At 40.9% G+C, this 24,869-nt stretch overlaps 1 protein-coding gene and 1 long non-coding RNA gene across 2 annotated transcripts in view; one reads left to right on the top strand and one right to left on the bottom strand.

Moving 5' to 3' along the window:
• LOC109068996 (G patch domain-containing protein 8-like) overlaps positions 1 to 19,906 on the top strand; it is a 32,508-nt gene extending 12,602 nt beyond the window's left edge. Inside the window, 7 exon segments of the mRNA XM_042720953.1 lie at positions 4,990 to 5,062; positions 13,855 to 13,922; positions 14,014 to 14,100; positions 15,332 to 15,475; positions 15,627 to 15,757; positions 15,848 to 16,731; positions 16,734 to 19,906. Of these exon segments, the coding sequence (XP_042576887.1) occupies positions 4,990 to 5,062; positions 13,855 to 13,922; positions 14,014 to 14,100; positions 15,332 to 15,475; positions 15,627 to 15,757; positions 15,848 to 16,731; positions 16,734 to 19,744 (4,398 nt within the window). The 3' untranslated portion in view covers positions 19,745 to 19,906.
• A 3,234-nt stretch (positions 19,907 to 23,140) lies between these two features.
• LOC122136602 lies at positions 23,141 to 24,326 on the bottom strand. Its single transcript, XR_006154263.1, has 2 exons — positions 24,262 to 24,326; positions 23,141 to 23,438 (listed from the first exon to the last, which is right to left on the bottom strand). It is a non-coding gene; the product is annotated as an uncharacterized LOC122136602 (long non-coding RNA).
• Positions 24,327 to 24,869: the final 543 nt, after the last annotated feature.

Here is a 24,869-nt window from a genome sequence, read left to right as displayed (position 1 = left end):
TGTTGGTTGTTTCTATGTTTATAGTTCTGACCTTTTGGCGTCCAGCTGTAGAGCATGAAGGTCAGCAGGAACACAGTCACCTTGTAAATAGTTTCATCACTGGCTGACTCCTACAGTTATTAGATTTGACATTTCCATTGGTCACCGAGACAGTTCCTAGTGTGGATGTCACTTTAAGGTGTTTTTTATTGCCAGTGTATCAGCATAATAGTTTTTAGGCAAATCTAGAGAGCAGGTGCTGTCTTATTTTCACATTTTTCATGGACAGAAGCACATTAGATACTAGAAATAGGTGTGTTTATTCACATTTTATTTACAAGGTGACATGTTTTTGTAACACCGCCACTATGAATTTCCCATGCTTCAGTAATGCACGATATAAAATGTCAAATTTACTGTGATCTCATTCTCCTAGACTGGATTTCAGGTCAGTCTTAATGAAGCTGTCACAAATACCTGCACACTGGAAAGCCACTCGCTGCCCTGCACATCTCTGTCCTGTTTTAATTTAATCCCACCTTCCTCTCCCTCTCTCACTCCCTGCTACTAATATGTTGATAACATCACTCTCTATCACTCTTTTCTTGTGGGAGTGTATCTGTTTGGACAATATAACATTCTTTTTGTTGTTTTAATCATTTTATATGAATTAACTGCCAGTTAGTGGATGTGTGGACGTGTGAATTCAATGTGGTAATGTAGTGGATCAAAACGACCAGTAGAAAGCTGTAGAGATTGGCCAGTTTCTTCCGTTTGTGTGACGTTTGACTGTTCTTTTGACAGCCCAGGGTTTAAAAGCCAGGTTTGTATGGACATGTTTTCACTCCACTTGCACTGCTGTTGGATTCTTCGGCGTTGTTGTTTTTCATCTGTCTGTTTTTTTTTAGTGCATTCATCCGTTTGTCCCCACAAAACCCACCCGCCTCCCACGTCTGCCTGACATGCCATTCACGGGGCCAGTGATTGGCCCCGGGCCACCTTTGACTGATTCTGATTGGCTAATATGAAGCATTAGACTAAACAAAGACAGCTCTCTTCATCAAGTTCTGTTTCTCTTGATCTAATGGTCTCCTGTTTGGGAAAGAGGAGTTCACCATAGCTATCTAAAGTGCTCCACTCAGCAAGAAGAGGTAATGTGAGGTCAGCTCAACGCACACTCTGTTCAGATGCTCCACCAGTCCTCAGTATGATGAAATGCTGTGTGTTGTTAGCAGAGGATGCTGCAGAGCCACTGCATTGCAGGCCTTTTGGGCTGGGCTTACTGCAGGCGCATCTTCACTGCTGATAAACCAAAGATCCTGGGACTTGCGCTCTTTCGATGCTGCGGCCTGTCATCTCATCTATACGCATTAAGATCATATATCCTCTGATTAATTCCGTTCTACCGTCAGATTTTTTTAGAGGTACAATTGCGAGTCCCTTGCTGCAGTTGGCCATATGCTGGTTTTGATGTGCGCTCTGTGGCCTCCTCTGATGACTATAAATACAGAAAAGGGAATGATCGTTATCCCACGGTCTTGTTCCTTTTTTCATCCCTGTAATTTGAACGGAAGAACATGCACAGAAGTGTTTGGATGTCCAGAGGCCCAAAGGGGATTTTGCACAAGATGAGCATTAGGGCAGCTCCCCGCGCTCTAACCATCTGGAGAAAACGTTTCCACGTTCTGTAACCACACAAATATATATGCAATGAACTTGAAGATTCAGTATAGATTATTTTAACATATGTAAAAGGAGAGACTGACCCACGCTCATTTGCATGGCCAATAAGATTTAGATTGTTTTTGTTTGGGTATGATAATAGCAAACATGCAGAAGTAATTTTTAGTAATTGTTAGTTCTGTTTTTTTTATATAACAACAATAATGCTAGTTGTTTTTAGGATACACACTAATATTCAAAAGTTCGGGTTTTATAGCAAGACTTCACTTTTGCATTGTTATAGAAAATTTCTATTTCAGATAAATGCTGTTTTTATTAACTTTCTATTCATCAAAGAACATTGTATTACTGTTGCCTCAACCCTACTGTATAATTCAGCACAACTAGGGCTGGGTTGAAAATATAGATTTTAATCAATTCTCATTTTAATGAACTGATATCAATTCTTAAATCATAAAAATCAATCTATGCTGTTTTCAGTTGATGCATGAACAAAACTAAATCAAACGTTAATTGCAGCACTCCTTCAATCCAATGAATTGCAGTAAGATTTGTGCTTTGTTAAATTTGATGCAAGTCTGTTTTCAAATTTTATAATTAAATCCATAATGATCATCTCTTCTTCTTTACTGTCAGTTATTGCACAAATTAACCATGAATGAACATCAGAAGGCGTGTTGAAGAAAACACGTGGCATCTCTATAATCACTCAATCTGTTTGATTGTTTTAAAACAGTTGCAATAATATTTCACAGTGCTACTGTTTTTACCATATTTTTGATCAAATAAGTGCAGTCTTAGTGAGCGAAAAGAGACTTCTTTTAAAAGCATTAAAATTATCAACCCCAAATTATGAATGTTAGTCTATATATATAGTCTCAGCATCAGACGTCACACCCATGGACCGCTGGCTAAACGTCTGATGCATATGGGACACAAAAATGTCACTTCAGGAGTGTCGAAGTCGTCATCGGATTGGTTGAATTCTACAGGATTTCCAGGAGACGTGTGTGTTCCGCCTGGAAACAAAGATACCGTGGCGCCAAACCCCCTCACGAAAAAAGAAAGCCGTTGTGTTTTACAACTGGGACGATGAGCGCTTATCGGGATCAAGTAAACGCTGGATTTTCAAAAGTATGTGAAATATTTAAAGTTTGTGGCATAGAATCTTTAAAATATGTCAGAGAGTTTTACACACCGGTCTGTTATTGTGGCGACATTTCCATGACTTGAAATGTGACGATGAATGAAACGAACTGTGATTGGTTGTTTGACATGTCGGTCAAACGGCCTCATGGGCGGGCCTTGGCCAATGAAAGCTGGCATGAATTCCAGACCTTCAGTCTACGCGAGACTAATGTATATATAAATAGATTCCCATAAAGTAACTTACACATAAAGTAACATAACTTGCATAAAGTTCTGTTTCAATGTTCAGTAGTGTAATATCATTGTTGGCTCTATTGTTTAGAGACCCATAAAATGGTGTGCTTGATTATTGGTTTATGTAACGGCTCATTTTCATACCCTTTTGTTTAAGGTAAGATGAACTAAAGAAATGGTCTTCTCAAATTTGCCAAAGGTTTTCTCATTTCAATCTAATGTAATTGCAACCCAACCCTTAAGCGAGTTATGGACTTCTCAGGAGGCCTGTTGCAATAACCCCATTAAATAAATGGAAAAATGTGATCAAATCCCAGTAGCAATCTTAACACCAAAGCAAGGACTAGAAATGGAGGAGCTATTCGAAGCACTACTTAAAACAAGGTTTATGGTTCTCCAATAACAGACTGTATTTTTATAAAATTAAATTAAAATCAGCAAATTGGCCAAACTGTTGAAGGGCGTGGCAAACAATCGGCAGCGCTAATGGAAAGTGGGTGTGTCTTGTGGGGGTGATCACATTATACCCATAATGCTCTAACCTTGTTCTTGCTCCTCACTCCCCACGCCTCGCCTCTCACACAACACTCATGGCTGCTCCATCTTTTGCTCACCCTCTGTAGGTTGTGACATCTGTTTAGATGGCCTTGTGCATCACCGCTGTATGCTCGTCCTCATCTCTAACAACATCCTGAGCTCTCTGCTGCCCTCTCCCTCACTGTATATGCTTACTACTATACAGACATGACTAACACCGCCGTTTCTTTTTGTTAAAAGTGGTTTAACAAAAAGCTGCATGCTGGTTAATGGTTGTTTGTTTTCACCCATTACTTTTTTGTTCATAATGGCCTTTATTTGTGGTGTGTGTGTGTGTGTGTGTGTGTGTAGATAAGTATTTTTTTCTCTCAATGCACACTTTTTATAAATAAAAATGACCCATACAGTTATTTTTCTTTATGCTTGGATCAGATTAAAGCTATTTATTTGTCATGACTTCAAGCTTGAATTTTTTCTTATCCTTGCATTTCATATTTTTCTTTCTATACCCTCTGTTTTTCTTTTTTCTTTCTATATATTTTTTTACATTTCTTTTTTTATGAAGCGTCAGATCAGTATGTAAGATGCGAACGCGCACTCACACACATGCAGATCAGGCCTCTCAGTGGTAACCTGAGGCCTCCCTCTCTCTGCACTTTTCTTTTTGTCGCTCCATAAATCTATCGATCTACTTCTCTGATTATCTCGCTCCTCGATCTCCTCCTTTCGCTCTCGTTACAGCTGTTTTTTGTGGTGCCTCTGTTGTCATGATAATGAACTCACAAAAAGCTTGTGAAAGTTTTTGGTTTTTATCTGTATGCAAGCTCTATGTCTGTGCCGTTACTTCCCCCTTAGTTGTTTGTGTATTAATCTCCCTCCCCGAGATGGTTTATATATGTATTTGTCATAATATGTATATAACCAAATGTCCCTCCCTCCTACTTTTGAGACTGAAAGTGAATAAGTAGACTCAGAGGTTGGTAGCGTTTACAATCTTTTTTTTTATTTTTTTTTGCTGTTACCTCCACTAAAGGCCCCTTTTATACTATAGATTAGATGTTAGACTAGACTTTAGGATGAAGTTGGGTTTAATTAATCCTGCACAGAAACAGATGTGCCTTACTACAGAGCCCAGTGACTTTTCCCCCTCTTGTTCTTTCTATCAATCTCCCTCTGTTCTTCCTCCCTCTCGCTCCCTTCCGCTCTCCATCTGACAAGGAGTTTAAAGGTGTAGCAGATGTTGCTAATTTTGATGACTGTGAGTGAAGATGTTTTGACAGTTGTCTGGCTACCACATGTACTTATGACTGAGTGAGTGAGTGAGTGAGTGAATGTGTGCGTGTGTGAGGAAAGCACTTCTTATTATTGGAATATTGTGGTCTTTCTTTCCTCTCTTCCTCACATCAGGATAACATTGGGCACCGGCTCCTTCAGAAACATGGCTGGAAGTTGGGTCAAGGCCTGGGCAAAACCATGCAGGGTAAGCAAGCAACCCTCTGTGTCAAACTCAGTCTCTCCCACTCTTTCTCTCTCTCGATTTCCACCCAACAGCATTGATGCCGTATGGTTTGATCCGTTGTAAAAATGTTTTCTTTCTTTCTTTTCTGATCTCTCTCTCTCTCTCTCTGTCTCTTCTCTCTCTCTCTCTCTCTCTCTCTCTCTCTCTCTCTCTCTCTCTCTCTCTCTCTCTCTCTCTCTCTCTCTCTCTCTCCTCTCTCTCTATTCTCTCTCTCTCTCTTTCTCTTTTTCTCTCTTTCTCTTTCTCTCTCTCTCTGTCTCTCTCTCTCTCTCTCTCTTCTCTCTCTCTCTCTCTCTGTTCCAGCACACCCATTTGTATTTCTCATTTGTACTGACATGGATGTCTCAGTGAGGAATGAGTTTGTTTGGACTGTAGTGTTGCTATATACAGTGAATGGGGGAAGACAGGATGAGATGGATAGAGGAAGAAGTTGGTAGAACTGCATGAGGTGGCATCAGATAAGCATTGAGTGTACTAGCTTTCCTGTGGAGCATTGTGGTCTAGAGTAGATATAGACATGAGATGGGCAATTGGTTTTTTTTTTTGTTAATTTATTATTTATTTTTTTGTACTGTACTGTGACACACAACAATTAGATTTAGACTTTTTTTATATATATATAAAAATGGTTTTGTTGAACCTTGACTTTTTTTTTTAGATGCGAAAAAAGCAAAACAATAACTTACAAGGTCATTAAAAAAGGTAATAAAGCTAAAACTTCACAGTCAAAATTGAGAAACCATAGGAAATGAATTGGAAATACCCTAACACAACTTTTCTGTTAATATGACTAATATTAATCTATGTGTCAGCCACAATATTGAACAAACCCAACTATGAAACATCCAGAGTGCAAAAGATTCATACCCACCTAAAAGTTACAGTTTTTCTGTTTGCAAGGGCAAAGATTTGCAAAATCACCTCAGTTTACGAGGTATAAATAAGATTTTAATAAACGTACATGCAGGGGATTAGGTCTGTGGGTGATATATGTTCTTATTTGCAGGGGCGTAGGGGTGGGGTGGGCCCTTGAAAAGTCTGGAATCTATTTTATTTTACCTGGATATTTTCCGGGGGGTGGGCATGGGAGCCCATCAGGACTGCCTATGCATAGGGCCCGGGATCTTGTGCAACGCCCCTGCGTACATGCCCATAAAGTGCATCATTTTATTGTACTACTGACCATTATTGAACAGCTTAGAAGAGTTCAATTACATTACAGACTTAAGATTTAAAAAATAAGTAAGGGAGTGATTCAGTAGGAAAAGTTAAATCAGTTTGCATTGTCCAGATAGTGTTTCTGCTACTTGACTGCTCAGTTACTCATGAACATCCCTGATATGGACAGACATACCTTTATTTTTTATGTAGCCCAGGATCAAAGAGAAACCAAAACACAAACCATCATGAGTGGATTATATCAGATAAAAGCATTCATTCACTTTGTGTTGTTTTGAAATGCCTTTGAGGAAGATCAGCTCTTTCATTTCTTTCTCCTTCCCTCTGTCCTCTCCCAGTTCCCCCTTTACTTTCTCTCCTGCACTTGACTTGTGGCCTGGAGAATGTCAGAGATGCTGTATTAATGCAGTCTTGTTGTCTGCGTTCAGTGGTTGTATGGTTTGCATGTGTGCGAGAAAGTAGAATAACATTAATATGAGCCATTCTTCCCTGCAGAAGATCCCTTGTCTCTCGTTGTGTAAAGAGCAGAGTTGAGTGTAAGATCTAATTCTTAAGAAAATTATAACCGTTTGGCACTTGTGAGCAAAAGTCACATTATGTGAGTGAGGAAACACAGTTACTTGGAAGGGAGTGTCTTTTTTGGACAGGGACAGAGTAGATGCTTAAATTTCCCCCAAGACGCACAGTAAAGTTAGCTTTATAGATCACTCTGTTTTTGGTCTTTACCTAAAGCTGATGCAGTCATTGGCGAACTGAGGTCTATGTAGAAATTGATCAGCGGTTTGTGAGACACACACACATCTTATCGTTCCCTCAGTGTGCTGCAGTCAAGCTGGAAAGCCTGCAGGAAATAAAGCACACAAAGAAGAATGCTAACATGCGTCATCCTCTTAGTGCATCAATTTAATAGTAAGTGCAGAATAAAATGTAGTGTATAATAGCCTGAAAGGATGTTTAGATATCTGAGCACATTTCAACAGGAGGGGAGATTTGTGATGTTCTAGGTCTTGATCTCTTTCTTTTGTTCTTTCCTTTTATTTCTCACTACAAGTTCGGAGCGTGTGGGAGGTTTTGTTTGTTTGCCGAAAAACATGAAAACACCCTCATGTTTCAGTAAATTGATCTCCCCACACGTAAATCAGTACGATCTGTTCTCAACCCAAGGTGAAAGAAGGCAAACCCAGCTGCCTTTCTGACATGCTGCCTTGTTGAATTGACCTTTACAAATCGTTTTAGCAGAAGGTTTTGATTCAAAGAGAACTTGCTCTGACAGAAATCAATGATAGGAATATGAATGGCTCTCTCTCAGGACCTCTGTTGAAAGGTTTGTGCCAGCTAACTTTTACAAGGTCATTTGGTCCATCAGGCGAGTTTGAGTCTCTCCCAAGAAACTGCTTTTTTACTGCACACATGCACACTCTCTAGACACTGCCCTGCAGCTGTTAAGATAGCTCTGCAGTTCAAGTGCTGAAGTCAGCGTTGTGTAAAAGCCCAAGATCTTAATTCAGTACTCAGTGTGTGCATAAATGGAAAAGACATCCTGTCTGTTTTTCTTGTTCCAAGTGAACGCTTCTCTCAACATCCCATATCAACCGTAGTAAGAAAAATAACATTAGCAGGATAATTATTCATTAAGGAAGCATTAAATTGATCAAAAGTGACAGTAAAGACATTGATGATGTTGCACAATATTTCTTTTGAACTTTTTACCAAAGAATCTCTCAAAAATGTATCGGCTTCCCCAAAAATGTTAAGCAGCACAGCTGTTTTAAAGATTAATAGTAAAAAGAAATATTTTGAGCACCAAATCAGCATATTAGAATGATTTCTGAAGCATCTGTGAAGAGTAATGGCTGCTGAAAATTCAGCTTTGCCATCACAGGAAGAAATAATATTTGATAATATTTTAAAATAGAAAACAGTTGTCATACTTCACAATATTGTTTTACTGTGTTTTGTTTAAATAAATACAGCATAAGTAACATTCAAAACATTTACAGACTTTTGAGTAGATGGTGTGTACTTTTAGAATATTGATAAATATATATTAATATTTGCTAAGAATTTTTTTTAAAAAGATGTACTTTTTTCAACCTAAGAAACTAGCATTTTTAGCATTGCTATTTTTTGCTGCTGATGTTTAAATCAGAGCCACTTTTATAATATCTCATTTGATTCGCCCTCGTAGTCACAAGTCGCAGTAGAAAGAGGTTCTTTGCCCATTAGGAAGCTTAATGGGCCAATAAAATCATTCTGATGTTCTCTGTATTGCTTAATTTTATAATGCCAGCATTATTTCACACAGAGACAGCATTTCCCTTAGCAGTGACAGCAGAATGGCAGCTCTTTTTTTGGCCTTTGCTGTAGCAGCTCACACTCCATTGGCTGCTTTCTTAGAACTCGCAGTGCTGAGGACCCAGAGGAAGCAGCCGTAGCTAGAGGTTGTCATCCCGGGCCAAGTCAAGTGTGTGAAAGATTAGGAATGTTTCCATTGCTCACCGGCACCACCCATCTGTTTGTAGCTTTGGAAGACACTCAAAAGATCAGAGTTTTGTCCTTTCTTGGTTGTCGTCATCCTGTCATCATACTGTTTGCGTTTAAAACACAGAGAAGACAGGGAGTGGCTGAAGGTTATTTGCAGTGAAAAAGATTTTCCAGATCAGATAGAGTTCTAGAGCTTCCAGCGAGCTTGAGGAAGTAGATTAGTTCCATCTTGCAGGGCCAGAGTGAGAGCACACCAAATTACACGCAAATCACTTTTGTGGAAACTGTGGAGAAAATGAGTCAGAAGAAAGTGAACGGTGTATATGTTTGACCCAGTCAAGTGTTCTGGTTGGGAACTATTTAAAAACACACTCGCTCTTAGTGCAAAGGGCTCTGCTGCATACATGCACAAACTTACAAACCTACAAACAAACCCGTCTGTTCACCCATTCTGCTGCTCATGCCATGGTGTTTGAACCTTATCCTTTTCCTCTTCTTTTTTTTATTTTTTGGAGAGAGTTTTTGTTGTGTGTGTGTTTTTTGTGATGTGTCTCCAATGTTTTTTGTTTTTCCATTGTATTGACTCTGTTTTTTTACTCTTCTTTCTTTTCTTTTTTTTTTTTACTCTTGTTTTTTAGGTAAGGTTTGTAGGACCTCCCCCACTGTATGTTTGTGTGTATGTTTGAATAAGTGTGTGTGTGCGTGTGGATGTTTTTCTTGAAATAATACGTAATAACTCTCCCCCTTTTACAGTGTAGCCTAACGGCTTCTCTTAGTTCTTCTCTCTACGCTTACAATCACTAAACGCTCTCTGCTGAAAATACCAGCACTACAATTTGAAACTCATACCAAAATGGAATCAGTAAACATTTTGTAGAAGTTAATTAACTGTCCACTGTTTTTTTTTTTCTTCTCTCTCTCTTGATTGTGTTCAGAATTCACCCATGTTAGAGTAGTTCTTGTAAATATTAGGTTAATGTATGTTTGGCTGCGATGGGGGTGTTTTGATTGGCTGAGAACAAGATGGGGCCCTCTGATTGGCTGTGAATATGATTATGCCTCTTTCCCATGATTCCCCTGAATGGCTTGCCAGAATGAGCCTCAAGTCTCCTGCCCATTCTCCCCCTCCTTCCGCCTTCGATCGGTCTATCTGCTTGCGTCCACTTTTGTGAAGTGAATGTACACCTGTGGTACATGTGGGAGTGGAAATTGTATGTGCGGAGTGTGTGTGTGTGTGTGTATATGTGTGTCACCAAAATTAGGGGTGGGGGCTCAGGTGTTTTAGCTTGCAGGGAGAAGTCTTCACACCATCCCACCTGCATCCCACTTCTCCTCTTATAAATGTACATACTTGTGAAAGCCTCACCTGACCTGACCCATCTCCTTCCCCCTCTCCTGCAGAGCATGCTGGCTGTAGAGACCCAGTCTTGTGAAGCTGAGTTTTAAGCAACGCAGGAAACCACAAAACAGCAATTGCTATTGATTCTCGATAAATGGCGAGATGAAAACGGCTGTGAAAGTGATCTAGTCCTCTAAAGGAGCCAGCTGGCCAATAAGAACAATGCGCTGCTCAAAGCTCGCTCACAGCGTATGCTTCTCATGGCTCGTACAGCTGCGTGATGAAGTATGCATACGACGACCTCTCTGTCTCAAACGCATTCACGCGGGGACTTGGGCCCGCATGGGGGATTGGAGAAAGGGGGTAGTGGGGAGGATGGGGACCGAGTGATGGTTGATACATTTCTGTTGAAAGACAATCAACAAAGAGAGGGGATACGAGAGAGTGGACAGCTTTAGGACTGGTTTTCAGGTTCTCCTCTGAACAACCTGTTTTAGAGGGAAGTCCGAAATTAGTAATGGTGTTCTCCTTGTGGAGGAACCCGAAAGCCTGAAATTATAGTACCAGAAATGAGCAGTCAAGAGAAGGAGAGAAGGAGTGTCAGGGATGGTGAGAGGGTATCCCTGTAATCACCCAGGCCCATTGGTAGGGGGTACACCAAAGCCCCTGCCCCCAAACCCAAACCCTTTACCCCTTACCCCTGAACGCTCTCTTTGTGCCTCAATCTTCCTGCTTAACCAATTGGTGTTTCTTTTTTGCAGCATTATGATCCTGGCCATGTTGTGCTGATGGTAAACTTAGTGGTAAATGTTATTTTTACCCCAATTGAATTGTTTTTTTGTTTTTGTTTTTTGATTTTGATATGATTTATGCTTTCATTTTTTTGTTTTGTTTGATTTTACTTCCCCCATTTCTTGTTTTGATATGACTCTCATCATCAGAGCACCAGTGCTTAATAGGCTTAAACTGTCTCTACCTCTCTTTGTATTAGTCTTCATTCTGCTGCCCGTCTCTTAGTGTTCAATATGCACTCTTCTAGAACACTCTCATTCTGTTTGTTTTCAGTTTTTTGGGGGATATTTAGATCCACTTCCCCTTTTTTGTTGCATTGCACCCTTTTCGTCCAGTCTCGTTATGTTTTTTCACTGGAATGCATAATGCTAGTCTTGACCTCACATTGTTCCCAAAGATTGTTGGGAAGGGAAAGGATTGAGATCGTTGACTTGGGGGCCTGATCTTGGGATTCCCACCTACATTTTTAGGGAACATTCTTAAACAATCCTCTCAGATTATCAATATGATGCAAGACATTCAATGTTTCCAATTAGAAATGGTAGAATGTTACAAGACACTATAACCTGATGCCTCAATATTGTTTAGTTATTATCTAATTCATACAAGGCTTATTTGTGATGCACAGTTTCTCTGTTTTGTTATGAAACTCTCTTGTGCACCCTGGTGGTAGGATGAATCCCTCAGCGCACTTTCCTGCAAGCTCTGGTGGGGGCTGGAATCCCATCAGGCCCTTATCGTTTTCGCACACGCTCCTTTATCACTTCATTACAGGAACAATTATACTACTGGGCTGAAACTCAAGTCTGCCACAAATTAGACCGTCTTAAGCTTCAAAATTGTAATGCGTCTTTTTCTGCTCAAGGGCTAGGAATTAATGCTTTATCTAACATGACTCTAAACACTGCTTTCTCAAAATGCATTACTGATGATTTATTTCCTTTTAATTTAGAGAAATGTGAAAGACGTACAGTTCTTCTTTTGGTAGTTCAGCAGGGTGATTGTAAAGACAGTGAAACTTGCTTATGTTTCTCAGAATTTTTTTGTTAAGATAAGATAATTTTTTTTTAGCATTAACAATATGATTAAATGCCGTAGGAATTTACTGATAGAAAAATTATGGCCAATACTGATAGACAATAATTATTTTCATATTATTATAAATTTAATTTTTTTTATTACCTAAAATAATTTAGTCAGTGTCAAATCACTGTATTTAGGAATCACACAACTATAATGTACAGCGACATACTGCGCCCCTTTTCTCTCTCTCTCTCTCTCTCTCTCTCTCTCTCTCTCTCTCTCTCTCTCTCACTTCACTTCCCACCTCCTCTACACTGTCCTGTCATAATAAAGAAAAAAGAAGAAATACATTTATAATGTACATGTGTAATGCATGTATTATCTATAATTACATTTTACAATATAATTAAAAACTAACATCCTTAAATATCTGTCTGATCGGAAAAAGAAATAACTAATATCAACTTTTTTGTTTGTGTTTATGGAAAGTTCCTAGCCCTTTATTGTGGCAAGTCACTCCTACTACTATTATCCAGACGTTTTTCTTGTCTTTTGTCATTAGATCAGCCCAAGGGTATGAACTGATCCTGGTTTTAATTTGAACGACTACACCCCAAATTGTCAAAAAAAAGAGGAAGACTGACAGAAAAAAAAAACTGAAATCCAAACGATTGATTGGAGTCTGATTGACTGTGTCCATGGTTCTAGCCTGTGCAGCCGCAAATTAGTATGACTTCTGTTCTTGTGACTTTTCTTCTTTATTTGAGACTCCCACCCTTTCCTGTCTCTGTGTCTGTATGTTTGCCACCCCCACCCCATCCCCAAACTCTCCCAGGTGAGTACATCCTTTCCCCAACCCTGCACTGTCACCATGGCAACCTCTGCCCTTTGACGTCACTCTGCTGCTGTAGCTCAGTGCTTGTGTCCTTATTTTCTCTATTCTCTGTCTTTGTCTTACTCCATGTGTCTCTCTTTCTTTCTCTCTCTCTGCTTCGTTTGGCTGGTTATGAGTGGATTAAGCAATTATGTGTCAATCTTCAATGTAGTTTTGATTGTCCTTTTTTTTTTTCCTTTTGTTTCATTCTGATTTGTGTTCATTTTTCTGATGTTACTTTTCCTCTGATCTAGGTCTTTTCACAGCTTGTGTATATAAAACATGACAGGTTATGACTATAAGTAAAACAAAGTACTATTTCAGGATACCATATGGGTCACAACCCATCATTTGCATCCAGGTGTGGCCGGCAGTCAGGTAGGAAAATCAGATGATGAGCAGCTCAGAGAAGGTTCAAACCTAGATCAGGCAGTCAGTGTCGTTGCAGTGCTGGGAAAAGATGCAGTGAATGCTGATATCTTCCCCCTCTCTTAAGTACTCCCTCCAGCATCCCAAATGCCTCCCTGTCATCTGAGTTAAGAACATGAGTTGGACAGAACACAATGCGAGGCATGGCTCAAAAGAGAGAGAGAGCGAGATAACAGAAAAATTGAGGAAGTAAGAAAGGACAGAAAAAGACCTCCTCAAGCAGGCCACTGTAAGGACGCTGCGGCAAATTCAATGAAAACTTTGGCCCAACCTTCCCCTCCTTGTTTTCTGTCCCGTGCTGCTTTTAACAGACGTTTCTTTCAGGATAATGCAGTTCATTACAAAATAAATTGGCAGTAAACTCAAATAATAAACCATTAAAACTAGGCTTAGTTACAATCACATCGCAGCACCTGGAATGGCCTTTTAGAGGAGAGCTGCACATGAAGCTGTGAGAATGGCTAGAGTTTGGTTCACTGTAGCTTTCTGGTCTCTTGCACTTGAAGGCAGTCTCTCTAACCCAGCACCCTGTGCTCTAAGCAGGCTGTCCCGCCCCGAGTTTTCTCTTGTATCCGAGCAAAAGTCTAACCTCTGTCCCATCTCTCTCTTTGCCTCTCCCCCCCATCATCATAGGACGAACTGACCCTGTGCCCATCATCCTCAAATATGACGTCATGGGAATGGGACGCATGGAAATGGAGGTGAAAAGATTGTTTGTGATTTCTTTTTTTTACTGAATATTAATATTAATGTTTGCCCCTCTAACCTCTGTGTGTATGTGGGTGCCCACAGCTGGACTATGCAGAAGATGCCACAGAGAAGCGCCGGGTGCTGGAAGTGGAAAAAGAAGACACAGAGGAACAGCGTCAAAAATACAAGGTGAGATTCTATGACGGCAACATTGTTCATTGTCCTTACCTGTCACTGGACATCGGAGGCAAAATTCACTTTTACATGATGTTGGTATATAAATGTGTCTTAGCAGTGTGTGGACACAACCAACCCATAATGATCAAAATGAATTCACTCCTCTCAATAATCAAGCCGTTTTTATTTTCTCCCACCCACAACCGCTGACGGACTATACCGTATTAGCATATCTCCGCCCTCAGTAAGTTGTCACTGTCTGCCATTTTCTCCACGCTCGAGCAGCTGTAGCGACAACAATGTCTCGTAAGCAGGAGTTTTAAAGCTAGATGTAAAAGTGAACATAAGGCTGGTTTCTCACCGCAAGTGTGAGCCACCGCTGTTGTGGCGCTGTACAAACGCTTCCAGTGTGAATACTCTTACGAGCCTGCAGCTACAGTGATGATTCTGCATTTTCTCCTGACATCAGAGCCACTGAGGATGCATAAGTTTTGTTTTTGATGATAACACATCACCAAAAGCACAAAAAAACAGAAGAGAGGGGCAAGGTGAGCAGAGCTCATTATCATTTAAAGAGACATGCACCGAAACGAGTCGCTGTGAACAGAGCTAGTTTTGACAAGGTAAAAAAGGGTGTTGTTTTACATGACCATTGAGGAATTTTAACAAAAGTATGTTGCAGGCATTTCATGAAGACCCTATAGAATCATATCAATTTGTGGTCAGTGAGCATCCGATGTCCCCTTTAAATATTTTTTGGTCAAACCTATGGACATAATTTCTCTTTTCTTCCAGTCCTCCCCGATTCCCTCTTTTGTCATAGAGTAGCCATGAGTCATATCTAGTTAAAATTCTGTGAATGTTTGAGATTGATTTGTCACAGTCACTACGCTTGGACAGATACAAAGCTTCTCTTGTTCCACTGCAGCTCAACCACATACAAGCAAACATACAAAAACGTCATGAGGATAACAGTGATAACCTAAGAACAGATAACCTAAGAAAAGTGTCTCTCTCTCTAAAGCCTTGTAGTGTTTGATCGAAATGTTAATATCTATGCTGCATTCTTCTTCACACAAACTTAATGTATTTTGACAAAATATCCTACGTATGCCGTACATAACTCAACATGTTTATTTACCTTTGCCACTAATGCCAAAAATTGCCAATGCAAGTCAGTTTACCAAGCCCATTCAACCTCAGTCCATTAATATTTCATGATACGTTGTTCTGTGTTTTGCAGGATTATGTGGAGAAAGAAAAAGCCATAGCTAAAGCTTTAGAGGACCTGAGGGCCAATTTCTACTGTGAACTGTGTGATAAGCAATACCAGAAACATCAGGAGTTTGACAATCACATCAACTCCTACGATCATGCACACAAGCAGGTATGAGAAATTTGCATCAGCATGACTTCCCTTAACAGCTTGAACTTTGAACAGTTTTAACACGGAATAATTTTATTCCCATTCAAAGATCAATTAGACTTGTGATGCTACATCTCATAACAAATTTGTATTCCTCTGTTTAATCCTACAGAGACTGAAGGAGCTGAAACAGAGAGAGTTTGCCCGAAATGTGTCTTCTCGTTCTAGGAAGGATGGCAAGAAACAGGAGAAGATGTTGCGGCGGCTTCTTGAACTGGCCGAACAGAGGAAACAGCAAGACCTGTAAGTAAAATTGAGCAGAACTTCTAATGTTTTTTTAAGGGAGTGTTGCCAGTTGTAGCAAAAGCTCTCATTCTTTACTTTGTTTTGCAGTGTCCCTGGTAGTGGCCCCATGTTTAAAACTACCACAGTGGCAGTAGATGGAGAAAAGGGGGAAGACTCCATGGATGGAGTGCCTATGACAGTGGACATCAACACAGAGGCTATTGAAGACAAGGGAATCTGTAGTGTTAGTGGTCAAGGCTCCCCTAGAACAGGCCCTGCCATCAGCTTTGGTTTTAACAAAGCTAGCTCTTCTCCAATACCTTCTGGAGGCTCACAAGCTCCCAAATTAAGTGTCTCCTTCTCTTTTGCTAAGAAAGCCCCAGTCAAACTTGAGACTGCTGCCGCTGTGTTTGCAGACCATGGTGAGGAGACCGTGGAAGGAGAAGAAGGTCAGGAAGAGGGAGGAGAAAAGACTGGAGGAGAGGATGTAGGTGTGGCATCCACCACTGATATCCCTCAAGCAGCAGGAGCAGGAGGAGAAGGTGGAAGTGGTGGGGGTGAGGAAGAGGAGTCCCAACCAGATGAGGGAGGTGCCCTGGCCTCGACTTTAAACAAACTGAAGATGATGATGAGAAAGGAGGAAGGTTACTCTGGACAGGAACCACAGTATTACCATTATGTACCACCTGCACATTGTCGGGTCAAGCCGCATTTCCAGTTTCTTCTTTTCATGAAGGCTTCAGACCAGTGTGATAGCAAGGATGAGGAGGAAGATGGAGCAAAAGATGAGAAGGCAGCAGCTGGTAACGACAGAGAGCAAAAACATATCAAAGTCAGCAGCTGCACATCTGAAAAAGACACTGAGAATAAACCTACACAGGCACAAAACACAAATCCCACATCAGCTACAACGAAGACAGAGGAAGAATCAGGTAGTACACCTGCAGGGCAAGGTGATACAGCAGTGGCGGATAGCTCATCCCAACAAGCTGATACCAACAAGTAATGTCCGAACCTACAGACACAGGTCCCCGCATGCCAACTGGGCCTTTCTTTCCTGTGCTAAGTAAGGATGAAAGCACCACCTTGCAGTGGCCTTCTGAATTGTTGGAGTTTACTAAGGCTCAGCCATCCCTCTCCTACAGCTGTAATCCTCTTTACTTTGACTTCAAACTGTCAAGAAACAAAGGAAACTGGGCAAGCAAAAACAGCAAACCTGCCAAGCCAGTTAGCACTGAAGGACGAGAGGGGTCAAAGCCTGGAAACACAGACAGTACTCCTGCCACTAGTGGAGAGGTCTGCACTGCTACAACAATTGCTGGGTCCAGTACAGTTCAAAAAGAACAATCATCCTTGAACGAGGAGGGTGCTGAGAGTGAGAACAACAAGCAGAAATTACAAAGTAATGAAGATGTGTCTGCAGGGTCTAAGAAAAAGAAGAAGAAGAAACACAAGAAGTCAAGCAAGCATTCCAAACGTAAAGAAAAAGCAGCAGTGGAGGGGGAGTTAGAAAATGAGATTCCAGGAGAGAAAACTAAAAAGAAGAAGAAACACAAAAGAAAGAAAAGCAAAAATAAACCACAGAGCAATGATGGAATTGAAGCAGAGGGAGGTGACAGTAAGGAGTTAGAGAAAGACAAGGATGACAAAGATGGAGTAGCCACTGCTCAGTCATCAGGAGTAAGCACATCCCACGAAGGGGGAAAGAGAAAACGTTCCCACAAAATGTCTCAGTGCTCTAGAGTTGAGGAAAGCAGTGCAGGAAAGCCTAGCTCTACAGAGGAACACAATGGTACTAAACGTCTTAAACCTGACACCAACACACCTGCTGCCTCCTGCTCTGCTTCAGCCCAAAAGAGCATAAGTGGAGGTCGACCTCCAAGTAGTGACAGCGAGGAGGATGGTGGATCATCCTCTCAACGTTCTCGACCAGCTCACCGTCGCTCCACGCCACCACGTGAACAGCGAAGACACCGCAGTGACGATTCTGGACGATCAGGACGTTCACATAGTAGGTCGTCTCTTCGAGGAGACCACAACCATAGACGCCACAGAGATCAAAAGTCACGCAGTCGATCCTACTCGAGTAGCTCTGAGCGTTCCTCAGCAGGGAGCAGTGCTTACAGTCGCCGTAGCCATAGCTATTCAGACAGTTACAGTGACTACAGTGATGAAGGACGTCGCCGCAGATCAAGAAGACCTTCCTCTGACTCGGACTATGAAAGGCGTGATAGCGGGCGATCTCACAGGCGACGTTACACCCCATCTTCTTCAGAGGAGGACTCCCGTTCACGTTCACGCTCACACAGCCGCAGGAAGCATCATCGGCGGAGACACCAACGGAGCAGTAGTCGCAGCTCCAGTCGTAGTAGTAGGAGTAGCAGCGCTCGTTCTTACAGACGCAGCAGCTACAGTCGCAGTCGTAGTTCTGCTAGTCGTTCATCTAGCTCCACCAAGGGCTCTCCACATCGGCATGGTCACAGCCGGCGATCTGACAGCTCGACGCGGCGGCGGGATTTCAACCGGTCACGAATCTACCGCTCCCAGTCTCCAAGGTCCTCTTCCCGCACACAAACCCGAAATAGCAACTCTTCATCGGCACAAGGAACAAGAGGTGGTGGAGCTTCCTCAAAGGAGGGAGGAGGGGCAGCAGAACATCGAAATTCTTTCACAGCTCGACAACTCTTGGAGAAAATCCAATCTAAAAAAGGAGGGGATGAATCTGGTACTGGCACCAAGACAGGCCTCAAGATCAAGGACCCTCCACAGGGATACTTCGGGCCCAAGCTCCCCCCTGCCCTTGGAAACAAAAGTATGTTGCCCCTTTTTGGCAAGCTCCAAGCAGGAAAGAAGCCACCGTTATTTCCTCTTACACGTTCATTCGAGAGCGAAAAGTCAGAGCAAGGGAAAAATTCAGATAGTAATGAAGTTATCCTGGTAGAACCCATTCGTGAGTTTCCCCCACCTCCTCCTCCACCTCAGCCACCAGTTCAACAACAGCAACAACAAAAGCAGCAATTAGAGGAGGCTGTATCAAATGCTGCGGTGTCTGAGGAGACCAGACATCCATCCTTGGACCCTCCAGCCCTTCATGAGTCTCAACCACAATATGAGCAGGATCCAGCAATGATGATGTCTCAATACCAAGGTGAACCCAGACAAGACCCCAACAATCCCATGTTGGATGGACATTTAATGGGGCCCGAAATGGGTCAGCAGCCTACTATGCACGCCTACCCTGGTTACCCTCCCACCATGGAGGATGGGGAAATGGGCATTGAACCTGAAGAAGATGGTCTTGCACCTTTAGAAAGTCAACCAATCACCTTTACCCCAGAGGAAATGGAGAAATACAGCAAGTTGCAACAAGCAGCTCAACAGCACATTCAACAGCAACTGTTAGCCAAGCAAGTGAAGACCTTCCCCTCAGCTGCAGCTGCTGCAGCAGCAGCTAACTTGGCAGCAGCGGCCAACCTTGCCCCTGCGCCACCGCCTCCACAAGCTACACTGCAGCCTATCCACATTCAGCAACCCGCAGTTTCTGCAGCTTCTGCTACCTCTTTTACCTCAGTCCAGCATGCCATCCTCCAGCACCACGCTGCTGCTATGGGCATCCATCCCCATACCCCACATCATCCCCACCCTGCCCATGCCCAGCTAGCCCAGGTGCACCACATACCTCAACATCATCTAACCCCTATCTCCTTGTCACCATTGGGCCATTCTTTGAGTCATTCACTGGGTCACTCTTTAGGACACACTGGCTTGATTCCAGCCCACCACACTGCCTTCCTTTCAGGCCAACCTATACATATTATACCAGCCTCGGCGCTCCATCACACCCCTCTCGCTCTACATCACATCCCACATGCTGCCCTCTACCCAACTCTCTTCGCCCCTCGGCCAGCCACTGCTGCGGCAGCAGCTGCCCTACAGTTACACCCACTACTTCACCCTATCTTCTCAGGGCAAGACCTTCAGCACCCTCCAAACCATGGCTCCTGAAAATCCATCTTCTCTCAAAGGGGGTGCCTGGCCCAGCAGTGTGAATAGCTAAAAAGTTTTAGCTAACGGTTGACACGATCTGGCGACACACTGTCCTCTACCTGCTCTGCTACCTTAGGGTGACCTCAACAGGGCTGTTTAGGAGTACATTTAAATTGAGGATGGAATGATATGTTGTTGGATTGTGTTTGGGGTTGTAATGGCCTGAACCAGAAGCTAGGTTGGCAGGTTGACGTATGTAACATTATATATATATATATATATTCACACAAGGAGTATGAGTCGCAAGAGTTGGTTTATAGTCCAAGACATGGATTTTACAACTAGGAAACCACTGGCATATTGTTTAATTTTCTGTGGTATGTCATCTATTTTTGTTCATTTGTCTAATGTGTTTATATATATAGATATATATATATATATATATATATATATATATATATATATATATATATATATATATATATATATATATATTATAATATATATATATATATCTATATAGACGTCAAGCTCACTGGCTGAAGCCATAATCAAGATCTTTGTTGTAGGCTTTTAGTGTGGTTTGCTACAGTTGATATGGGTGGTCTAGGGGGTCTTTTTGGAGACTTGTTTTTCTGTGTACTAAGCATTCATGAAAGTTGCAGAATTTATTAACTCGTATGAATATGCACAAAAGATACACTTCAGCCTGCTATACAAAAGCAGGGTGTGATAAACTGATGATTGGTTTGCTGAAATATTGTTTATATTTGATCATTTTCAGCTCATACCAATTATTCAGAAACAGTTGTACCATACTCTGATCAAAGGTTGTCACAAAACATGAACAAGATTATTCAAATAAAAGCCATACTCAGCAATCAATTGTGTTAAGCTATTTTTGCTGGTTAGTTGTAAATCAATATAAATTGTCAGAAAAAAAAGTGAATGGAAAAGGACATCATACATGTTGATGTCAATGTTTTATGACGTCACAGGCTGTTGAAACTGCATAACAGGTTACGCTTTGGGATTTGAAGGTTCCTAACCCCTGTTATTGAAATTGTGAAATCTTGCACTGACAAATGTACATTTTGAGATGCTGTTTTTGCATCTTGTAACAACTGTATGATTGTAGTATTCTGCAATAATTGTATTTTCTATTTGATTTTAAATTATTTTCCTTTTTTTTTTTTTTTTTTTTTTTTGTCTTTTTGGAAAATGTTTTCTTTCTGTACAATTAGTTAAATGTAAATAAAGTTAACGTAGTGAAACTATGTAAAATAAAGGTTTGTAACACCTGTTTAAAAATGCTAATAAAAATAATGAAATGATGAATGGGTGGGTGGAAAAGCATGTGTAAACATGATGCGTGGTTGTTACTAAGGTCAGGGGTGTCTTTGGAGAGTGGAGGGACGGCAGAATGTGGCAAAACTTTTGTTGACATGAATTGTACTGTAGATGGCAGCAATGACATAAGCTTTGTTTTTTTTTTTAAATCCTCCTTGATGCATCAGCAAATAAAAACTTTGACTTATAATTCTGGTGTACAGGAGTGATTAATTTGTGTGTATATATATATATATAGATGGCAGCAATGACTGTGGTGGTAGTATAACTTTGTTTCATAGAATGAAAATGTTCCTGCAGCAAACCACCCTTTATGGTTGCATAGTACAGCTGCATAATTTTCTATTAAGATTTCAGGTTAACTTGTACTAACATAACAAGAAACCCATAATTTGAACATCAGCACTACAAGATATTTGCAATAAAACCAGGTAGATATAGAAATACAGACTAAATAAATTTCAGTCTTTAATGACAGTCTATTTATTTTGCAAACCACCATGACCTGTCCCTCACTGCTTAGGAAGTGGTGAACCCCAGGAAGTGCAAACCCAGCTGCAAGCCATCAGAAAAGGACATGCCATCTGTGAGACATCTGTGCCTGAATTTGATTTCATTAGACAAATAAAATAAGCTCTGGTAGACGTAGTAAGAACCTGATAAAGTAACATACAAAAATAGTGTGTTTTGCCAGTCAAATGACAATAAAAGCAGCCTATGCGAATCCTGACCCTGACACACCAAGGAAGGTTTTGTTGACCGAGTCGGTGTGTGCAGGTACTGATTTTAAACTTTTTAACAATCAAAAGCATTTCAAATGTTGAACCAGATTTACTTGAACTATTTAATAAACATGCAATTAATCGAAAACCACACAAAGAGCACCTTTTAGGATTTACTTCACTGTGGAACAAGGCCATCCATACTTGTTTTGTAACTAAATCTATTCTTTTAAACCATATAAAGTAACTTGAACTTGTAACAGTTATCTTTATTGTAGGTGTATTTGTGTAAGTGTCATATTTAGGCTTTGGCAAGGTAGGCTTATCTTTCACCCCGAAGTACTTCACCCAAATTTCACAGCAGTCTTGACCGTTAACACTAGATGGCACTGTTGGATGGGAATCACTTTCCTTAGCTCTTAAGGATAATTTATTGCAAAATGTTTAAAATATTCTATGTTAACTATCAAGAGTTTCAATTGCCTCTGCGTACAGATTACAGAGGTGAGTTTTTAAGACCCTAAAATCAGTGTTTGGTCAATAGAAGTATTAATAGCTGCATAAATTTGTTTCATCTACTCACAGAGCCTATGTGACATTGGCTACAGTGAAAAAGAGAGTCTTTTTGTTAACTTTCACATTGTTTTTCAACAGTAGTATTTTATCCTCTTGGTCAACACTTGAATTCCATGACAGTGGCAAAGACAGAAATGATGCATGACTGTTGCAGGAGGATATTGTTGAGGATTATGCTGCTGGGGTCTTGAGCATGTGTGAATGTGCGCATACAGCGGCAAGATCCATGCAGCAGATGTCCAATAAGACATCTCATTTCCTGTTTGCTGGAGGCTGTGGCTCCTGCGTAGATCCAGGCGTACACACTAACACTTTAACAGTATGAAACAAGTGTAGAGTTTTACATTTCAGGGCAGCTGGATGCTACAGTGAGAGTTTATTGCACAGAAATTTGTATTTACAGGTTAGAAGCATTATGAACAATACAGTACAAACTAAGCACTGAGTAACCAAATATTTTTGGTTTGTTGTCCAGAAGGTGGCAAAAAAGAGCCAGATAACAGACCAATTCTCTAACCATTATGCATTTTAAATATAAACGTCTTTTATTATTATTTGCTCTAATACTTCTATAATACCAGCGAGAATAAAGGTTTTAGGTCAGTCTAGGACTTCTAGTCAGTCTAGACTCTAAAATAATGAGCAGTAAGACAAATTTGCTGCTTATTTCAGAATTAGCAGAGATGATAGTTATGAAAGGATACACCTTTAAAGAAGAAAGACTAAAGACACAAAAGATTTGTAATGTTGAGAGTGCCAGTCATTCTGCAAAGAGGCAGTTCTGTGATTTTCTTTCAGCACACCTGTGCATTTTTCATAGATGTGATGCATGTGGCATGAAAACCGGAATGATCCACTGATGACATCGAGCAGCAGGGTCGGCTAAAGCTGGGAGGGAGAGTTCAGCTAAGGTATTTCACCACCAGGAACATGACAACGCAAGTAGCCAGCATTCCAGCCATCATGATGAACTTGTCCTGCGATGCTCGCTTCTCAATGAAACGCATGACTGTGTTCGACAAACCCAACATGTTTGCGACATCCAACATCTTTTTATGGGTACCCTAAAAAAAATAAAAATAAAAAGTGTGAACGTTAACAAATCTCTGATTAAAAAAAAAAAAAAACAGCAGTTTTCGAATAGCCTTTTTTTCTCTTTGAATACAGTGAGCAACAGATAAAACTTTCATTCACTCAGTACATATATCTGAGGTACACATCATCCCCATTTCCCCAAAAGCACAGGCAGAGACAGTCTCTCACGCTCTGTGATAATCAGAGGAGCTTCAGGAAGAGCACACGCTCCTCCCTGGAAACACACGGTCAGTGTCTATATGTGCATACATGACCTCAAACCAAGTGGTGTCTCTGTTTGCTAAATTGACATGTTTCCCTTAACTGAACACAGCGGAAATAAAACATAAATATTTGATGAAAAAATTTGAAATGTTGCCTTGGCAATCAAATGAAATAAAATAAGTTGAAATACTAAGATCACTAAAACTAAAACAGAAATAAAAGAAGCTAAATAACAAAAACGAATGAAAAATGTATAAATAAATAAATGACAAAAGCAAGAAAACTAAAAAATCTAAATATTAATAACTACTATAATAGTATATAAACAATACTAAAATAACGCTGACTCGACACTCCGACACCTACTGTTAAAATAAACCAGATTCAATTAATTATTGTGTTAATTATTCCTGGCTACATTTTTTTGGCTATCATTAAACTGTGTAATATCAGCCATCAGCACTTTATCAACATTAGGTCTTTATCTATTTGTAAGTTTAGGAATATTTGTGATGTTCAGAATGGCAATGATTTGAGATTGGAAAAAATTCCCCTTCCTGGTCTAGAGCGTGTGCGTCTCACACACACCTTAAGCGTGCTCCTCTGGTCTCTCAGGCCGTTAAGGATGCTGGAGCCGGAGCCCAGCAGGTCGTTCCATTCCTCTGTGGGCGTTTTTGTAGACTGCTATTAAACTGCAGGGGTTCCATCAATAGGGATGGAGGTGTCTGCAATCCTACACATTAAAAGCACACAGCACTGTCAAAATCAAAATGCGTTCTTTGTAGTGTGATGTACGTTTATAGACTGATGATTGATGGACGAACGAGTCTTGGCAAAAATACACAGAAGAACGTGGGTGTGGTCTACTGACGTTTGTTGTGAAGCTTCGGCTCAAGAGCTCCTCTCTTTCCCTCTCCTGAGCCTCGCGAGCGTAACGTCTGTGCTGGAAGTTCCTCAGGGCTGTCTGGAGATGCTGCACATCATACTTCAACTGATCAACACGCCTATAAAAAGAAAAACACAGTGAGTGTCTTTCAGACCACACAGCAGCCCGCAGGCCTTGTTTGGTGATTGCAAACAGTGTAGATACCTGCTTGTTTATATTGAAAGAAGTTTTGCACTCAACAACAGCCAAAAATGCAGTTGGAATAAAACTTTTCACATTTTATTGACTCCACTCAAGGCTAAGCAATACA

The sequence above is a fragment of the Cyprinus carpio genome, chromosome B3 (assembly GCF_018340385.1).
Source record: "Cyprinus carpio isolate SPL01 chromosome B3, ASM1834038v1, whole genome shotgun sequence".
Lineage (NCBI taxonomy): Eukaryota > Metazoa > Chordata > Actinopteri > Cypriniformes > Cyprinidae > Cyprinus > Cyprinus carpio.
The sequence above is the reverse complement of the archived record's forward strand: the minus strand, read 5'-3'. Positions and strand labels throughout refer to the sequence as shown.